The following is a 19,740-nucleotide window of genomic DNA, read 5'->3' as shown; positions in this document are numbered from 1 at the left end:
AAACTTTCTTTCCCAGGGGAGACCTGGGATGTGTTACAGTGTTTGCCATACAACCCTGCAAGGTACAAGCTTCTCAAGTGGAGGGCTGAGCCCCTGGCTACGCAAAAGTTAACCTGTGATGGAAGGATTTAGGCCAAACAAATAATAGTGATTAACTAGGGGGAAGGAGGGAGTCTTGGGAGGAAGGATGATGGTGAAGGGGAACCTAAGGGTTAAAAAAAATAGAAGTTAAGGACCAAATTCTTTGGTTGCTGGACTCTCAATGCCGGAAGCTAATGGGCCAGAATACTAGGTTAATATGATAGGAAACAGCTTGACTGAAATGCTAAGAATTTTCTTTGGCCAGCCAGTTTGACTGAGTTGCTGTTAAGGGAATCAGCTGCAGATGACATGAAGGAGAAGCCAATCTGAGCGGATAAACAGAGTCCCAGGGAATGTGGTTCAGCCTTACCTTCTGGTTGTCCTGGCTTCTCCAGTCCACTGGAAACAGAGAAAGAGAAAGTGAAATGCCTGAATCTCCCCTCCTTTTTGATTTGAACTTGGTGTATAGCCCTGACATTTACTCTATTACCTGAGTGAGATAGGGCATTATCCAAAACTCCTTCCTCTTCCTCGCTTGCCACAGCCACTCACTCACCATTTCCTGTCCATTCCATCTCCTAAATACCCCTTTAAATGTCCCCATCTGCTCTTCATCCTTGCCTCAGAGGGGGTCCTCATTATTTATTGGTAGAGCCTTTTCAATAACTTCCCAAATGGTCTCTTAGATTCTGTGAACCCATTCTGTTCTCTGCAGCTACAGCAAGCTTTCAAAAATGCAAATCTGGCCAAATTACGCTTCTGCTTAAAATTCTTCAGTAGCTCCTCAGGGTAAAACTATTCCACATTTGCAGTTCAGCAGACAAGCCCCCCTTGTGACCTGATCTGGTTACTTCTTGAGACCATCTCCTGCCACCCATGACCTGTGCTCAACCCATAAAAGTCCTCCCCACTCTGCCACTGACTGGTCAACTTCAGGTGGCACCACCAAGCACTAAGTCCCGATGCCACACGCCAGAGCCCAAGTCGAGTCATAAATCATGACCTGCATGAGAAGCCTGCTGGTTAACCCCAACCCATGCTGCCAAAGGGCAAGCTCCCAGCCTTGTGGCATTGCCTAGGTCCTCCTGGCTCAGCTGCCAGCCTCTAAGTTCAAGGTACACTGGCCAGAACCTTAGCCCATCACCTACCTATTTACACTTCCTCAACGACCCATACTTTCCCCTACCCTTACCCTTACCTTTGCAGTTGTTCCTCCCATTTCTGGACATGCTCTGTTTTGGCTTCTTTTCCTACTATCTTCTCACCCTCTAAGGCTCAGGCTAGGTGCCACACCTTAGAAACCCTCCTGACCACTGTCCTTATTCAATGACTTTGTGGTCTGTTTGTTGGCTGCCTCCCCACTAAATGGGGGCGCCTTGAGAGCAAAGTGACTATTGCTGAGTGATTACTGAGTGAAAGAATGCCCATCAACACTAACTGCTCATTTCAAATCTCAGCAGTATGGTAGATAGATAATTTCCCTGTCCCCACCCTGAGGGAGGCAGTGGTATGCCAGGGTCACAGAATCTGCAGTATAAGCACGGTACGTATTCCTTCCTGTAAGATCAGCAATGATCATGGTAAATAATGACAAAAAATGCTACACTACTGAACAAAACGTAAAATCTATTTAAGTCTGTCAGTAAAACACGAAGAATTCACAGTGATTTTGCTTTTGGATAGTTGCTTTGGCTCATATGTTCTAGGAGTCTTAGCTTCAGCATTCTTTGCTGCTAGAAGTAGTGCAAAGTACTGAGCAACACTGATCGAGCTAACCCAGACCTGATCTGTCTTGCCAGAGGGACGAGCAGTTTCTGAAATCTCTCACCAAGTCAACTATGGGTAGGAACATGACTCAGGATTACTGAAAAGGCTCTTCTAATTATGATAAGGAGCCAGGATGACTAGACCAGATAGATGAGAGCTGATGAAAGTGATGCCCAAACATTCAGCAGGTACGAATGTGTCCCTCTGAGTCCAGCTAAGACCAACTGGAGCAGGAGTGGCTCTGAAACAGGTGAGGAGGTTGATGAGATAAGATCAATGACCCGAGTTGCCCTGATACAGAAAGAACATCTTGTAAGAGCCTGAAACTTGGCTTCCTCTCACCCCTATTTCTTTCTTAGAGGTTTCTCTGACCAAGGGCAAATATTTCACTGTAGAGTTCATGGCATTTCAATGTGAATGTTAAGTTAAAACTTTTTTGTAATTGTTCCAGATTTGAGATGCTCTCCATAGTGAGCCTCCTGGGAGTGTAAGGACTTTGGGAAGGGTGCAGGGCTCAGTAACAGTAGTAGCCCTGCTGCAGAACACTCACTCTTTGTTGTAGTAACTATAGCACTGGTCACACACGCGAGTAGGGTTCTCTCTGCAGCCTTCCACAACCATTTTCTTAGTGGAGCAGGAACTGCACACTAGCCGGCCACAGCGGCGACAGTGATGACGTCTGTTAAACTGAGGAGTGTCAGAGGAAAGAGAAGGAAGGGGGAGGAAGAGAAGGTGAGATGGCAGGAACTGTGAGTATACTTATTAATCCATTTATCCTTGGTGTCAGCCCCTGTGCCTTACTAAGAACACCAGGTGTGTGGGCCTCTGTTGAGAAAGAACACACTAGTGCTTGCCTTTGAGAAGCTGAGATGTAAAGTTATCTCTCGGCCCAAGTCATGGACAATTTTACAATAGCTCCTCATAAGATCTACTTGTCTGTGGAGGCAACATGTAAAGATACAGCAAAAAACAGTGGGGAAGGAAATGATTTTCTCAGCCAATTTCTCAGATACAATTTCTACATGGTATTCATGATGGTAAAAAAAGTGTTCTTTTTTCAAAATATCTCACAAGTATTACCTCATTTCATTATAAGAGGTTAGTAAACATATTACACCTCTTTTATAAATGAGGAGGCAACAGACACAAAGAAATTACATCATCCTTGCTTTCATTGGCACTGAGTAATATATCAGTCAGGCGCTGTGTTAAGTGTGGTAATATTTATCATAATTAGTCCTTACAGTGACACGACAAATAACATATCATCCAGAGTTTACAAGTGAGCATCTGAGACTGAAAAAGTTAATAGTTACATTGCTAATAAGAGGCAGAGCTGGGATTAGAACCCAGGTCTTCTGTCTCCAGAGGCAGCAAATGTAACCACTACCAGGTCATATGTTTCATTGTGAAAGACAGGGGAGCTAGGAACAAGATCTTCTGATGTTTGGTGACTCCTCCTGCTAAACCAGACTGCCTCTTTTTTGTTTTTTTTTTATGAGAATGGCAAAGATTTTAGAATTTAACGCTATTTCAGGGCATCTACCACCTGTCTGAATCCAGAAAATACACTCTAGTCAGGTTAAAGATACATCCAAAGTTCTAGATTTGGTAGTTCTGAAAATATCAGTATCTTCTTGGGGACATGAGGTGATTATAAACTCAGGCTTATGAACTTGAGTTTTGCTTTAATTTCTTCTTTGGATAAAGTGGGAAATGGATGCTGCTCACCATGGTGAAGTGCTCCCTGCAGCAGACCATGCAGAGGCTCTCACTCTCATCTGGTACCCACTGGTGCTTGGCTGGGGGTGTTGCTGGGGGCACAAACTCCAGCAGGGGTTGACTCTGTGGGACACTCCTCTCCCTTGGACTGGGGGAATGTACAATGGAGACACCTGGGAGTCAGAGCCAGAAGTCAGAGAATTAGAATTTTGCCACTTTACAAATCCCTACTGAAATAACTGAGTCAGTTAATGATCATTAATGGCTGATTGCATCACAAGAAGAGAGACAACTGGACACTGTGTATCTCCTGACGGGAAAGACACAACCACCCATCAAATATACGTACCCAAAAGTATTAGGCCTGAATCAAATCAAGTTTCTAGATATCGCTACTGTATACTAGAAATATAGAGAATAAAGACCCAGGTTGCCACAGGGCAAAAACCAGCAAAATGCAGCATGTGGGATGCTCTTTAGGACAAATGACCTAGTTTCCTCCACAAATAAAAAAGAGGTAGGGGGAAAAAAGATGTAGGGGACCTACTGATTAAAGGAGATTTAAGAGATATTTTAGCCAAATGCCATGTACGAACATTATTTAGATCTTGATTCTAGAAAAACCAATTCTAAAAACATCTTTATGAGACAACTGGGAAAATTTGAATACTGACTGGATAGTTGCTAATAATAAGGAATCATTAATTTGTTTTTAGGTATGATAACAATGTTATGGTTTTGTTTTATAAATGTCCTTACTTTTAGAGACATATACTGATATATTTATAAATAAAATTATATCTAGGATTTGTTTCAAAATAATCCAGTAGAAGGACAGGGGTATAGATGAATCAAGAATGGTCATCATGAGCTGGGTAATGGGTATGTGAGACTTCACTGCACTATTCTTTCTACTTTTGTGTTTTGGAAATTTTCCACAATAAAAAGCTAAAAAAGACCAAACCCAAAACATAAACCAAAGCTGCTCAGGCTGCCTTGCCCGGATGCATGAAGCTGCCCATATGCCTGTAAGTCTGAGCCCTCCCCTCAGGTCTGATGGTTACCATGAAGAATGACTAATTCTCAAAGAATGGCCATGAAATGCCAGTCTTTGCTTTATGGTATCTAAGGAGATTTCTTGTCGCCTTGCAGAGCAATTTTGGCAGGTCACAGAAAAAGAAAACTGAAAAACATAGTGACTCTCAGCAGTACCCAAAGATGAGAGGCTACAGATCTCTTCCCAGAATCTTGCTCCAACCGCTGGCAAAACAAACACTTGCTGAGCTTCTTTTGAGTGTAGGCCATTGTGCAAAGGGCCAGAGACTTTGGGAGAGGAGGGATGGAAAAAAGGGGCGACCGCCCTGACCGGTTTGGCTCAGTGGCTAGAGCATTGGCCTGCGGACTAAAGGGTCCCGGGTTTGATTCCCGCCAAGGGCACATACCTCAGCTGCAGGCTTGATCCCGGCCCTGGTCAGGACTCGTGTGGGAGGCAACCAGTCGATGTCTCTCTCTCATATTGATGTTTCTCTCTCTCTCTCTCTCTCCCCCTTCCACTCTCTCTGAAAAAGCAATGGGAAAAATATCCTCAGTAAGGATTAAAAAAAGAAAAAAGGGGCAACCAATACACGGCTGAGGCTTTCAAGGAGCTTACACCCTGTGTGGGTGACAGATGTCAGTACTTAGATGCAGCACAGGAGTAGAATAAACATGAAGATGAAATACAGTTGGTCCTCCTTATTAACAGATTCCATATTTGTGAATCTGTCCACTCGCTAGCATTTATTTGTAACCTCAAAATCAATATTTACAGTGCTTTCACGGACATGCAGGGTGGCGAATGCTTTAAGTCTCTTGACAGCAGGCTCTCAGCTGAGGCTGGAAAAGGTGTTCTCCCTCCTGTTTTAGCTCTCCCACAGAGCGCACCAGAGGGCAGGGATGGAAGAGGGCGGTGCGGTGTGCGGAGCTCCGGGCCTGCGCTTAGTAGGACAGGGAATGATACCCAACTCTGGCACCAATAGTGGGTGGCCTCAGGCATGTCACTTAACACTGATGAACCTTTTTTTCTTTTGTAAAATAACTAAAATAGAATTCATTCCTACGAACTGTTTTGAATTCAAGGTTATAATCTGTGATATATATATCTAATCTGTATATATGATACATATAAATCACATATAAATATATGTAAGATATATATGTGTATATAGCTATATACACATGTGTACATAGTTGCTCTAGCAGCAATGGTCCAGTATTCACTAAGTCAGTGTTTGTAGAAACTAAAGATATACCAATGCAAATATTGAGAATCAACTGTATGCTGAATTTTCTGGGGTATACGAAGTTGAACAAACCAAGAAAACAGTAAGGACGTTGTAACTGGAAATTTTAAAAAAGGGGCAAAAGAGTCAGAAAGTGAGAATAGGGCAAGATTGAACTAAAAGTTGGGTAACTCTCAGAGCTGTTCTCACCAGGAGCGGCAGCAGAAGAGAACTCGGCTGATGGTGATCTGGTCAAGGTCTCGAGGTCTGAAGCCTGACTGACAACTTCCTGGAGGTGAATCTCAGAATCTGCAGAGAGGGAAATGCTGTCAGAATATTGTTCTACCGTAAGCATCTCTATTCACTGTGCTAGGCAGCTAGTTCAAAGCCCTGTTGGTTTCACTGGTTGTCATTCCATGACACTACCAGGTATAAAAGGAATGGTAGAAGGACTTCTAAGCCTGCTTCTTAAAGTCCTCAACAAAGTATGTTTATAAAGGCACATAAGAAATTAGATTCCAGGATTGTACAAAATACATCAAAAAATATCCAGAGGAAAGTGGAAGATGATGCCCCTAGGGGGTAGGGAGTAAGAAAAAAGAGCTGGCTGGAGACACCAGCCCATATTTACTTAATTTTCTTCATTCTTGAAGAGGCTGAGTCAGCTCAGACACCAGTGGTAGCTGATGAGACCCTGGTATGTACTCTCTATACAAAACGATGGCACTTGAGAACCCACTGCATGAAGGCCACAGAGAGACTACTTCCAGTACATTCGTTCCCCCAAACATCAAGCACACGGTGGTTATCTACTATTTAAAAATTCTGATTAGCTTGCTACTTCCTCCAAGACCAAGATCTCTCCTACTCTCAATCTCTATTATTTCAAAATAATAAAAGAGGAGAAATTAAAACTAATGGTGTAGAATAGTAATTCCTCCTCCATGCAGAAGGCCCATCTAGGGTGTTGGCAGTCACCTGATCGTTTCTCCCTCAGAGTGTACGGGAAGTCCAGGGCTTTCCCCGCATATCTGAAAAGCAGTGAGTCAACCTGGTCCATGGTGAAGCCGATCTCCTGCCCGGCCAGCAGCTGGTGCAGTGTCTGCACAGCCACAGAGGCCCAGTCCACTTTCATGTTCATGAGCAGTTGCTCCAGCATGAGCAGGGGTTTAGAGGACAAGTGGGAGTAGCTGGCCCGGTGCTGCTCAGGCAGGGTCAGCAAAACCTGTTTGTGGGGAACATCCACAGAATAAAGAAAATAGTACACAAACCTCAGAAGAAAGCCGAGATTCTTACTAGGAAGGGGAAGGTGCTAGGGACCAAGGGTACATGGCTAACTACTGAAACAGGTTAGTAGTCTTTTAGGAAGCAAGGCTGGACTCCTATCTAAATCCCCCAGGCAGCAATCAAGAAGAAAGCTCCAAGCACCTTCACTTAGAGGAGGGGTCAGCAATCTTTTACTGTAAAGGGTCAGATAATAAAAACTTCAGGCTCTATGGGCCATCAAGTCTCTGTTGCAGCTACTCAACTATGCCAGTGTAGTGGGAAAACAGCCATAGGTAATATATAAGTGAACGCATGTACTTGTTCCAATAAACTTTGATATCAAAGTAGGCTCAGGAGTGGATTTGGCCCACAGGTGGTAGGCGGTTTACCTCTGGCCTCAATCCTCCAGGCATGGTTGAGGTTTGCCTGACCTTAAAGCCACCATTCAGTCCATTTGAGGCTTTATTAGGATGAACAATATAAGGTGATTTCAGTGGACTGCCTAACCTGGCACCTCCAGTGTCCTACAGGTAAATGTTTACTCTAAACTTCTTCTAGAGGTTGTTATCACTAGGCTTAAAATATGTCCATTGGCTCTGCTCATTGCCAGTTTTAAAGGAGTCCTCCATTTAGGTAGAGTGCATCAAAAAGAAAAAAAAAGTATCTTCTTTAGGAACATTTTATGTAGTGGAACTCTTAGCAAGTGGGCCAGTGGTCATATTCCTGGCTCAGCCAGCCCTCATTCTATTTGTGGGCAGTATATCTGACTGCACATCAGAATTGTTAGAAGAGTGCCAGAGGGCCCCATTTCTCCCCAAACACTGCTTCTCCTGATTACTTTTTCTAGTTTATAACTTTTTTCTATTAGTGTCTCCAAGGTTATGTATCAAAGGTAAGGGCCTATTACCTCATCTTATTACCTAGACAGTTAACCCTTTATCAAGCACTAGTTTTAAATCCTTACATCAGAATCCCTTTGGAAGATAGCCAGGCCCTGTTGCAAGAGATTCAGTGTTAATTGATCTGGGGGTAGAAGTCAACTACTGGTATTTTTAAAAAGCCCAGGAGATGCTAATACATGGTCAGAATTGATACAGCAGATGCCAGGGATAGCATAAAGAGAACCTAAGAGGCCCAGGTAAAATTCACTTTGGATATGGGGCAGTAAAAGAATGACAAGTTCTAAGGGACTCAGCTAGGATATGGTGGGCTGCTAGGGTAAAGATTTTACACAGCACAGGCCAAAGATGGCAGGTGCCTGGAAGAAGAGCCATTGACAGGGCAAATTCTGAAGTGGGAGTTGGCCAGCAGTCTCTCCCTCAGGCACGCTTTCCAATACCTGCTTTTCCTCCTTACCTTGGATCCCATGTATAGTGCCTGGATTTCACGGTGTCGAATAGCAGTCAGTTTTCCATAGAAGTGGGTGGTGAGGTAGTTGGCCAAGAAGTGAGAAGTGGCCAAGCTAGGGTGCTGGTCGAGGGACTGCTCTGTGACCTCAAGGCACATGGAGGGGTCAGGAATTCTTCGCAAAAGCTGTTGGAGGAGAAGGGCAGAGGAGAAAGGTGAAGCCTGTAGAAGAATACTTAGTCCAGCCTGTTTTGTTTGAAAATGGAACATTTATTCATTTTGGACTAATCTCTTCTCTGTACTCATTTTTTTCACCACTCCCATAGCTTCACAAATGATGGCTTTGACAGGACCAGAGTTCAGCAGAATCCTGACCCAGCTGCCCCTCTGGTACCTAATGGAGGGCTAGGCACCTTCTGCTCAAGATTCAGACTATAACCAGCTCCTGAAGGACCAGAAGGGGCAGATCTGAGACTGCGAATATTTGCATAGAATTAAGCAGGAACGAAGCCATCTGATTTGACTACTCTTCTCGTACCCTCCCCCCCCACCAGAATGGGAAAAGTTGGAGGCTTACTTGCAAAGCCTTTTCATGATCTCCTCTTTCTAGAAGGTAAAGAAGATGCTTTTGATGTAGGCTGATTAAATGTTCTCTTGGAATGGGGTATAGGCAGCCCCACTCCTCACACAGCCCATACTCCTGGAAGGAAACACACACACACACATGCTTTCAGTCCCTTTAAATGAATGGCCTGGACACTCATCTGGCTTTTGCCTGATTTTTCTTAGCAATCTTCAGTCGGTCTGCTAAAGCCCTAGAAAGTTTGGTAAGTACTGGTAGGAACTTCACTACAGGATTAAAGTGGGATCATAAACTCAAAGGACTAGAATGGCTGGGTAAGAAATGAAAATGAACAAAGCAGGCTGTTAATTATGTGATTTTCATCTCAGCAGTATTATAAAAAAGAAAAGCAGGTGAAATAAATGACTGACACTTGGTATCAGCCCTGAGAGATACAATGGAAGTGGGGAAGATTGAGAAGACTGTTCAAAGGAGACAATGCCTACTCAGCTTTGACTGTGGCCACATGAAAGTGCAGGTCCAGAGTTACTAGGCTTTAAAAATTTTTTTAATTAAATAAGTCCCTATTTTAAAATGTTGACAATGAAATCAATTATAAAAAATAAAAATTCGGCAGACCAATACTGCATGGGCCAAACAAACATGTTTGGGGTTGGATTCCACACCCCGACACCCCCAATTTGTGAGCTCTGGATTAAAATTTCAGAGAACAGAATTTTCAGGGCTTTGTCCAAGTATTCTAATAAGGCGGATCTGGAATGCCCTCCCCACCACTCTGCCTGATGTTGTCTTCTTGAGGATGCTTCCTTGTTTCTCAGGTTATGATAGGTGCCCTGCTGGTGCTCCTACCACAATCTGGGCTTACTTCTGTCACTTGGAATATAATAATTACATACGAATACGTCTCTTATCGCCCCGTTCCCAAAATGTGAGCTGCTCAAGGGCAAGGACTAAACTTTATCATCTTTGTTTCACCACCATCTAGCATAGTATCTAACAAATAACAGGTATTCGATAAATGTTTCCTGGATGGCTGAACATCTGAATGAGCATATCTACATTTTGAACTATGGTATATCAGCTCCTTAAAAGGTCAATAAATTCTATATAGCACTCAAATGTCCAAGGAACACATGAAAAGATAATTACTAATCATGAAAATGAAAATTAAAACAATGAGATACCATCCTTTTGGCAAAAAGTGAAAAGTTGGATAATACCAAAAGAGTAAGGATATGGAAACAATAGAAACTGTGAGTAGGAGTATAACTGGGGCAACTGATTTGAAGGGCAGTTGGTAAAATCTTAGTGAAGGTGAGATGCTCATGTCTGATGACACAGCAATCCCACTGCTACATATACATTCTCTACCCAGTGTATACAGTATAGAAAATCTCTTGTATGAACGCAAGGTAATAGTATAAAAGCATCAATTGTCATTTGTATACTTCTTTGTATATTGATAAATTCATACACATACACAAAAATGAAAAAAGAATGTGATGCAGTTATAAAAAAAATGTGGACATTTATATGGGGGAAGAGGTCTACACAACCAGCTAAAGAGTTGTAGCTTTGAAAAGAGGAGGAAAGAACATACCACCCAGGAAAATGGTACCTTTGCTTCTAGAATCACATTCATGACAGTTGATGGGTCCTCAACACAACAGTTCCTCAGGGTCTGCCAGTCACACCACACTGGGGTAGCCTGCAAACCTAAAATCTACAGAAAGACAGGAAAAGCTGTCAAACCACAGTGCAGCTTCTTCCTCCATGAACGAGTCATTGGAGTTTCCTGGGATAAGCTATGTCCCAAAGTCAGGCTGTCATAACTTGCCAGGAGAAGGGAGGAATTGGAGCAAATGGGGCAAAGATTGTTTAGAGGAGAGTGAACCTATCAGGGAAGCACAGTCGGAGCAAAGACTGAGCCGAGAGGGCAAGGTTGGGGCCTTTCACTTGTGAAGACAGCTCTCAGAGGTTTCTGTAACTTTACAGTTTGCTCACCCTTCTAAGGTCACTTGTCCCATGCTCCTCCATCCCAAAACTCAACTCAAGATAGTCCGCTGGCTTCAATGTTCTGTGGGATCACCTTTCATGCAGCATTTAGCTCTGCATGAAAACTGCTGAGCAAGAGTGGAAAGAATCTTTTTTACCCACAATTTTCACGTGCCTCTCGCTGGTGGGGCTCTAGACTCCGTTCCATTCCAAGTACACATGGAAAATTAGCATATATTTTATACTTGTTACCACCCAAACCTGTCTCCCCGAGCCTCCTGATCTTGACTGTAACACATACACTGCAAGAATCTTTCACTTTTGAAATTGTCATTTTCAAGCATCCTTTCAAAATGGCTCTTGAAATTTAGGTGGGATTTAAAACAATCTTTAAAAAAGACATATTATGAGACAAGCTCTATAAAAACTCTTGAAGAAGAACAACAAAAAACTCAATGGACACAAAACGTACACAAAGCTCAACTATACAGGGTGGAGCAAAAGTAGGCTTACAGTTGTTTGTATGGAAAATAATACATTAATAAATAATAAGAATAAACTGTGTTTCATTTACAACTGTAAACCTATTTTTGCCCCACCTTGTATATGTGAAAAGGCTTTGTGGACTCCAGAGTATTATCTAGTGTTAATTTTTTATCCTTGTTTGATGCATATATATTTAAAATCATGTGAGTAAATAAAAGAGGAACCAGACAGGAGGTGAACAGCCTCCTCACTGTTCACCTAAGAACAAAAACCAGATGCAAAGCAAAAGCCAGACCTAGATTTTCTGTTTCTTAGAATCCACCATCACATAAGAATAGACTAGAGAGAGTTGGTAATAGGGTGAGAAGTCCATTTCCTTTCTCTCGATGCCAGAGCCCATACCTTCTGATACACCTCCAGCTCCACCAGCTTCCTCTGTAGTTCACACCTTAGTTCATCTTGGACAGTTGTGTCTGAAATGCAGTAGGCCAGGATCTCTAGGCATGACTCCAGGGGCCACCTTTCCACAAACTTTAGGGTTAGCTGGCTTCTCAGAGATGCATCCTTCACAGGAAACAGGTACTGCCAACCTTCTTTGTCTACAAGACAAAAAGATACCCAGAGGCAGCAAGCCTGGCACCAGAAGAGCTCCAGAGTCCAGGTTGCTTCTTAAGAGAAGAGCTTTGTTCAATTTCATGAAACAGGAGCTTGGAGGATCCTTAAGATCTATCTGACTAACTAGTTTTTATACTATATGGCAAGCAGAAATATTATGCCCCTATGTTTCTGTTTATGCAAACTTAATCAGAGTCACGAGACTTTTTGAAGAGAGAGGATGAGAAGGAGAAAAGAGAGGAAGAAATAGAAAGGAAGAAAGGGGGAAGGAAGGAAGGGAGGGAGGGAGGGAGGGAGGGAGGGAGGGAGGGAGGGAGGAAGGAAGGAAGGAAGGAAGGAAGGAAGGAAGGAAGGAAGGAAGGAAGGAAGGAAGGAAGGAAGGAAGGAAGGAGGGAAAATGAAGCTCTCTACATTCTGGCATGCTGCATATATAGCAATGTTTCAGGCTCAACGAGTCAGTGGAACTTTTAGTTTTCCCTGCAATTTCACTGTGTGCCATAACTACTTGAAAGTTATTTCAGGGAAAGTAGTTTCACTCCCTTAATATCCTCTGTCATTATTCGTAGATCTCTCTTTCTCCCACACCTATCTCAGAGCTGAAAAACAGACTCCAAGCACAGAAGGCTGCATAACCAGTCAGTGGATTTCTTCGCCCTTCTCAAGGACTGATTTTCTCCTTTCCACAGGGAAGCGAGGCCCTCTACCCAGAAACTGTTCACTATAGCATGCCCCTTGCTTTCCCTAATGGAGTATGGTAGGTCACTGGCTCTCAACTCTGGTCACACATCAAAATCTCCGGGGGAGCTTTTAAAGTAGGGGTCATCAAACAGGCCCACAGCCTGTTTTTATAAATAGTTTTATTAAAATATAGCCATTCTCATTTGTTTATACATTCTCTATGGCTGGTTGCTTTCATGCAACAATGGAAGAGTTGAGTAGTTTCAATTGAGACTCTATGGCCTTCAAAGCCCTTAAAAGAAAAAATTTTCTGTTTTAAAGTAAACATTTACCTAACTTCCACCTGGGGCTTCTGGGTATGGACCTCCAATATTTGTGGTTTATAGAATTTTCCAACGATTCTGACATGCAGGGTTGAGAATACTGGTTATAGATATGTTTTCTAAAGTTAGAAAGACCTAAATTTTAAGCTCTGCTCCACCTCCTACTATCCTGGCAAGCTTCCTACCCTTATGGTGGCACCTTTCTCTAGAGTTACTATAAGGACCAAATGCGATGATATGCTCAGTGAATGTGAAATGCTATTACCACTAGTGAAGGAGGGAGGCATAGCTTTCTGCTCACCACATGCTGCGGCACAGCTCAGGACTGCATCCTGTACGCTGCTCAAGTCATCCGCATCTCGCCCATACACTTCAGTAAGCTGAAGGGCCCGGGGCCAATCTCTGGCCACCAGGGCTTCCTCGAAGGCCTCCGTGAGTACATCCAGGGCAACAGGAGAATGCAGACCCAGGAGGATAGTAGAGAGACTAGCCTGGCCACAGAGACTCGCTGCCAGACTCTGCTCCTGCTTGGAGGACCCTCGGAGGGGCTTCCAGGCGGCCAGGAGAGAGGCCTCAAGCATAGGGAACTGTTCCAGAAGGTGCTCACACTCCCGGGTTACTTGCTCTGCAGTCAGAGGTACCTCCCTGCGGCCACGAAGCTCCTTCCATGACAAGCTGATCTTGGTGACCTTTGATCCTCGGGAAGCCCCCAGACAGGCCACTGTTGCCAGCAGCTTTGAGCGGGACTTAAGGAAGGCCAAGGCAGAAGAGGTGAGGGCTGAGGATGATAAATCCTTTGGGGAGGAGCTGGGCTTTTTCTCTGATATGGGCTTCTCAGTTGGCTTTGGGGAGCTCTGCTCAGAAAGTGGGAGGTCTTCCAGGCAGTGAGAGGTGTGTAGCTGGGCCAGGATGCCCAGCTGGGTCAAGAGAGAGGATGTCTGCTGGCTCTGCAGGGAAGAGCAAAGGGCAAGGGGCTCACAGCAGCAGTTGACGATGACCTGAGGCACACTCAGGCTGAGTCCCTCTCGGGCCAGAAGGGCTGCTAACCTGGAGGGAGAGAAGCAGAGGGAATAAAGCCTGAGTGCATAGGCACCATCACCTAATCTCAGATTTTATGTTTACACGAGCAACTGTACATTCAGGCTCTTTAATTGTCCCCCTCTTTTTTTTAAAACACAAAAAATAGCCTGTTAGACATACTGCTCTGTCCTTTATTTTTTTACTTCATAACATATCTGGGAGATCTGTTTATATCCCTCTACAGAGAGGCCTCTCATTTCTTTGGACAGCACATAGTATTCCATTATGGGGATGAACCATAATTTAACTAGTCTCCTGTTAGTGGACAATGGATTTTTCTGATCTGTTCCTATTACATATAAGGCTATAATAAAAATGACTTTGAACATACATAATTTTCCATATGTATAATAAGGCCACAGGATAAATTCCCCAAAATGAATTTCTAGGTCAAAGGGTATATGAATTTGTAATTTTAGTAGCTTTGGACAAAGTGCCTTCCCATGGAGGCTTGTACAAACTTATATCCCACCAGCAATCTATGAGAATGCTTGTTTTTCTATAGCCTGGCCAACTAATGTGTTATCGGATTTGTGACTTATTGCCTATTCCTAGGTGAAGATTCTCTCCTTAATTTTATATTTGCAATGTAAATTTTAGTGGTGGCAACAGAGAAAGAAAGGAGGCACACTGAATTTGAATGTAGCTGTATAAGAGTAAATGGAAATCAAGGGCGAAGTATAGAAGAAACCCACTCCCTATACTGAGCCCAAGTATAACCCCATGCAGCCCTCAGTTTCCTTGATGAAACAATTAGGAAGGCCCATGCTCAATTCCCACGGCGTAGCTCCTACCTGTCAGGTGAAACTTGTCGCTCAAGCAGGAGGTGTGACACCAGTTGGGAAGAGCTCTGTTGCAGGAGAACAAAGGGGTTTCCAACTTTGACCTCCACGTGATCTGCAAAGGTAAAGAAAGTAACCTTTGTTCGCACCCCTGAATGCAACAGTTCAGAGCCCTGTCTTCCAGAACCAATAAAGAAGTAGTGTTAAGACGAAGACTACATTGCAAGCCCTTCTGTTGATATTTTTAGGTAAAGGGTATTCTCAACATGACCCTCAGCACAAGTTTGTCTATGCTTTACTACTGCTCTAAAGACTCCAATCACAGACAAACTTCAGGGGCCAGGTCTGGCCACAAACAGCTCATCCTGCTCGCCTAACATGACAGAGTACATGCCACTTTCGCTCCGTGGACTCAAGTAGGAATCTGGCACTCACATCAGAGACCTGATTCCTCTGCCGGGGCCACACATCCATGAGGGACTGAAGACCTGAGAGGTATTTTTGAGTCACTAATGCCATCATAACTTATTGAGCACTCCCATGTGCTGTACAATTATACTAGGTATTGGGGAGACAAAAATGAGTAAAGCACAGAAGAATAAGAGAAGACCTTATAAATCTAGTGCCCTTGGCTACTGCTGTGTCCAGAACCTCTTAACTGAGTATCTTTCCTCTTCCTTGCTCTAAACACTTGCAGACCAATCATGACCCTGTTTCCTCTTTCTTGCTACTTACCAGGCTCAGAGCGCAAACTCTGAAGAAGAGTTGCAGCCAGCGTGCTGCAGTAACTGGAGAAGGTGCCCATGTAGTCAGTCTGACTGCTGCCTGCTGGAGTCTGTCTGCCCAGGTTTTTCTGGAGGAGCTGAGTCTGGATGTGCACAGGGTGGGCCTCTGCCTCTGGAGTTTTCTGGGCTGCCTGCTCCACCAGGGAGGAGAGTGGAGTACTCTTGGGCTCTGAGAGGAGTAATGGCAGAAATGATGTAGGTTTTAGTCTGTGCATCCAGCTTTGGGTCAGTTTCCAACACAACTGTGTGAACTGGGCCTCTGTACACTGCATGGGGCCTCCCATAGCTCGGGCGCTACACTTACAAGGCAGCTACAAAAATCTTAAGTTGGTCACACGTGCAAGTGATTCCCAGCCAGGAAGAGCTTTGAGTCTGGAGAAATCAGGGTGGGTGATTCTGTTTTCACCCCAGTGACTCTGGGGTTGGAATGGAAGGGTTGATCAACATTTACTGAGTAACTTTAGGGTATGCTGCTCATTAGCAATAAGAAAGCTAGAGCAGGTAATGGAATGTTAATCATCCCTTCACGCCAGAGGCAGGGGAACAGGTGGAGTTACTTATGAGACATGCGCTGGCTAACTGGAGGGCCAGTAGGGCACACTGTTGAAGGCCTAAGCCTCTGCTCCAAAGTGTTTCCTCTCCCTGGTTCAGTCCTCATTGCTCCCACACCTGGGCCCGTACCTGGCAGCTCTAGTGCCTCCCTCAGCGACTGAAGGATCTGGTCCAGTTGCTGGGAGAGGTTGGCGTGGCTGGCAGCACAGTCCTCAGTTAGGCTGGGCCAGCACGTCTGAAGCAGCTCAGCAATGCTGCACCGTGGAGGACCTCCTCCTTTTTCCTCTACACTCTCTACAGAAAGCAAGTGAAAAAGAAAAAGTGAAGTCTGATGCTGACCTAATGTTCTGAGTCCAGGAGAGAAAAAAAGGAGAAAAGTAACTTACCTGATTTATTTTGTCCAGCTGACATAAGGGAATAATTGAGAATCTTACTGATTTGCTGAAGAACAGCTGGAAACCCTCGAATGCCATCAGCATTGAGGAGGACATGGTCTAGCCGTCGACCTGGGAACGGCGGAAGGAAGAGGGAATGCAGAAAAAACGAGGTACTTTCAGAGATTGTTACTTAGTTCCTGCATTTACTTATACAATTTTATCTCCTCCAATATTAAAGAGGAAGTATATGCTGTGCCATTTTGGGTGACAGCCAATATACCTGGCTTCTCTGTGCCTGAGGTGCCAGGGCTACCTCCTGCAAGAGGCCTCAGCTGTCAGCAGCAGCAGCCCGAGACTCTGGCGCTCCCACGGCATCACGCCCCAAGCCATCAGGCACTTCCTGTGGATCTGCCTTGGTACTGCCCTCAGCTGAGGACTTGCCCTGAGATCACATCTGTCTTCTCTAAGTGCTTTAAGTAGGATCTTGACACCCTGACTAGACTATGAACAGTTTTATGAACAGAGATTACTCATTTTACCTCTTCTGTACCCCTATGCTTGGGATAACCTGAAGACAAGTAGGTACTAAAGCAACTCCTAATTTACTGACTTGAAACTGTTTCAGCTACTAACAGTTTGGATAATATTTCCTTTCATTTTAGAATATAAGTGCTAGATGAGGTGGAGAGGAATTGTTCCCCAAAAAAGAATTGCATGTGCTACAGCATACTTTCTTAGAAGGAATATATGAATATTAAAGGACATTTAAAAAAAAAAAGTTTTTGATTTTAGCGAGAGGAAGGGAGAAGGAGAAAGAGAAACACTGATCAGCTGCCTCCTGACGCCCCGACTGGGGATGGAGCCACAACCCGGGCACGTGCCCTGACTGGGAATCGAACTGGCAACTTCTAGGTTCACAGGACCAACTGAGCCACATGGGCCAGGGCCATTAAAGGGCATTTTAACCAACTGCTCAGAAGTGATTTGGAGAAGTGTGCAGAACAGAGTTATTTAATGCAGCAGGCCTGAGGCTTCTATCCTCAGAAAGGCCTGCTCGAAAGATTGGCCCTTGGCCGGTATCTGTGAACTTGACGGGCAGTTTCCTATATACTGACATAAAACTTTCCCTAAATGAGAGTGGCTCACTGTGCCTGCACTCTTCATACACGGTGGTTTATGTTGAATACCTGCTTTCCTTCTGAGAGTCTGGAATTTGCCTTTGTTACCAGCTCCCAGTAAAAACCTTGGGCCTTGTGTCTCTAATAAGTTCCCTGTAGGCAACACTTCACCCTTGTCACAACTCATTGCTGGAGGAATGAAGCCCGTCCTGTGTGAGTCCACAGGGAGAGGACTCTTGCAAGCTCTTTGGCTTGTTTTCTCCAGACTATCCCATGAGCCTTTTCCTTCTGCTGATTTTGCTTTGTATCCTATTGCTGAAATAAATCTTAGCCAGGTGTGTGACTACATGCTGAGTCCTATGGGTTCTCTAGCGAATCCTGGAACCTAGGAGTGGATGTTCATATTGCAACCTATCCACCATTCCTCCCTCCATGTTACTGAGAGAACATGCTCCTTTCTCCCTCACTGGTCAGTCCTTCCAATGTTTGGTGTGTGAATTTTGCCTAATTCTGTCTTCACATTCTTCTACCTTCATTCCTCAGAAAATCCCATGTACACATTTTGATACTGTTTACCTCAAGGTACAATCTTCCCTTTAACTGAGTGCACCAAGTTTTCCCTTATACCTGGTTTACAAACTCAAGACTATCCCCAGGTTATAGGCTAAGTGGGGTTCACTCGGAGGGGGAATGCAGTTTAAAGATACAAATTTCACTTACATCATTTTTGAATGTATATATTTATCCGTAAATGAGAAAAGAACTGCCCCAACTAATTGCAGATTGCTGTCCTGTAAGAAGGCAAGGCTCTCAATAGGTTATATTTATGCCTTCAGACTGGACATGAGGAAATTAACTACTCCGTGCTCCCTGTCTCTCCTTCCCCAGTAAGTGCGTTCTTGCACATTTCTCAAGTATCTCAGAAATCCATCTGAGAAGTGGGGAATATGGCCGACGAAGCAAACTCACCTCGGCTCTCGAGGCTGCTGTTCAGACGTCGTTCGGCCGTTTCCAAGAGCTGCTTGCAGGTTTTCCAGAGTTGGCACTGAGAGCAAGCTAGGTCAAACGCAGCCATGGCGGGGGGACTGAGGTCTTCCAGAACCTCCCTCAGGGGATCAGTGGGCTCCACCAGGGTACTACTTATCCAAAAGTCCTCCTGGAGCGTGGGGATGGGGTCTCCAGAGGAGCTAAGCAGCTTGTCGGTCACATCAGAAATGGAGTAAAATACCATCCCTGGACACCAGCAATGGAGTAAAAAGTAAAGGTTAAAATGATTCTATATACCACTTCTATCTTGAAAAGTAGTTACTTAAAAAGTGTTCAAGGTCCTTCTGCATGGGGCATCTTCTGCACATATTACTACCATCACTGCATCCCATTCTTATGGCATCAAAACAATGGCCTGGAAAGGAAGACCGAGAGAACGCAAAATGGATGAGATGAGTGAGGGCTCCTTCCAAAAGGGATCTAAAAGTACTCTGAGAAAGAATGAGGGGTGTGTGCTCATCAGAAAGATCTCTAAAATACAATGCGAAAAAAGCAAGGTAGAAAACAGTACTTGTTGTAAGAGCCCATTTATAGTAAAAGCAAAAAGGACGTGCATATATACTTTTGAATAGCTACTGAAAATGTCTGGGAGAATAGAGAAGGAGCAACGTGTGATGCTACTTGATGCACAGAGCCTAGAGCAGTAAGACAGCGTGAAAACCTGGAATAAGATTCCACTTTTAATAATGAAACGATGAATTTCTGCAGTGTAGCCTAGGCTGGGAATTGAGACCCATAAATCACAGGCCATAGGAATAATACACAACATTTTCATTTTACAGAAAAGGAAGATAATATGCTTTATCCCTAAATAATTACATGGAAGGAAATAAATTCCTAACCATTTCCCAAAGCCCAAGAGAGTGACCATGAAA

The 19,740-nt window shown here is 44.1% G+C and overlaps 1 protein-coding gene across 2 annotated transcripts in view; it reads right to left on the bottom strand.

Annotated features, from left to right (window-relative positions):
* Positions 1–19,740, bottom strand: part of ZFYVE26 (zinc finger FYVE-type containing 26) — a 60,484-nt gene that overhangs the window by 18,513 nt on the left and 22,231 nt on the right. The window contains exons 15-30 of one of the 2 annotated variants that reach the window (XM_087819693.1): positions 18,788–19,051; positions 16,710–16,829; positions 16,453–16,617; positions 15,722–15,940; positions 14,999–15,101; positions 13,426–14,171; positions 11,911–12,107; positions 10,646–10,750; positions 9,022–9,144; positions 8,454–8,630; positions 6,810–7,056; positions 6,042–6,140; positions 3,580–3,743; positions 2,399–2,535; positions 1,937–1,945; positions 1,413–1,435 (exon numbers count right to left, since the gene is read on the bottom strand). In XM_087819693.1, coding sequence (XP_087675819.1) covers positions 1,413–1,435; positions 1,937–1,945; positions 2,399–2,535; positions 3,580–3,743; positions 6,042–6,140; positions 6,810–7,056; positions 8,454–8,630; positions 9,022–9,144; positions 10,646–10,750; positions 11,911–12,107; positions 13,426–14,171; positions 14,999–15,101; positions 15,722–15,940; positions 16,453–16,617; positions 16,710–16,829; positions 18,788–19,051 — 2,898 coding nt within the window. Of the gene's footprint in view, positions 1–451; positions 481–1,412; positions 1,436–1,936; positions 1,946–2,398; positions 2,536–3,579; positions 3,744–6,041; positions 6,141–6,809; positions 7,057–8,453; positions 8,631–9,021; positions 9,145–10,645; positions 10,751–11,910; positions 12,108–13,425; positions 14,172–14,998; positions 15,102–15,721; positions 15,941–16,452; positions 16,618–16,709; positions 16,830–18,787; positions 19,052–19,740 lie in introns of both variants that reach the window. The other variant, XM_016223844.2, reaches the window with a different exon arrangement.

This window comes from Miniopterus natalensis, chromosome 1 (genome assembly GCF_054644295.1).
Source record: "Miniopterus natalensis isolate mMinNat1 chromosome 1, mMinNat1.hap1, whole genome shotgun sequence".
Classification (NCBI taxonomy): domain Eukaryota; kingdom Metazoa; phylum Chordata; class Mammalia; order Chiroptera; family Miniopteridae; genus Miniopterus; species Miniopterus natalensis.
Note: the sequence above shows the minus strand (reverse complement) of the source record. Positions and strands in the feature narration are given on the sequence as shown.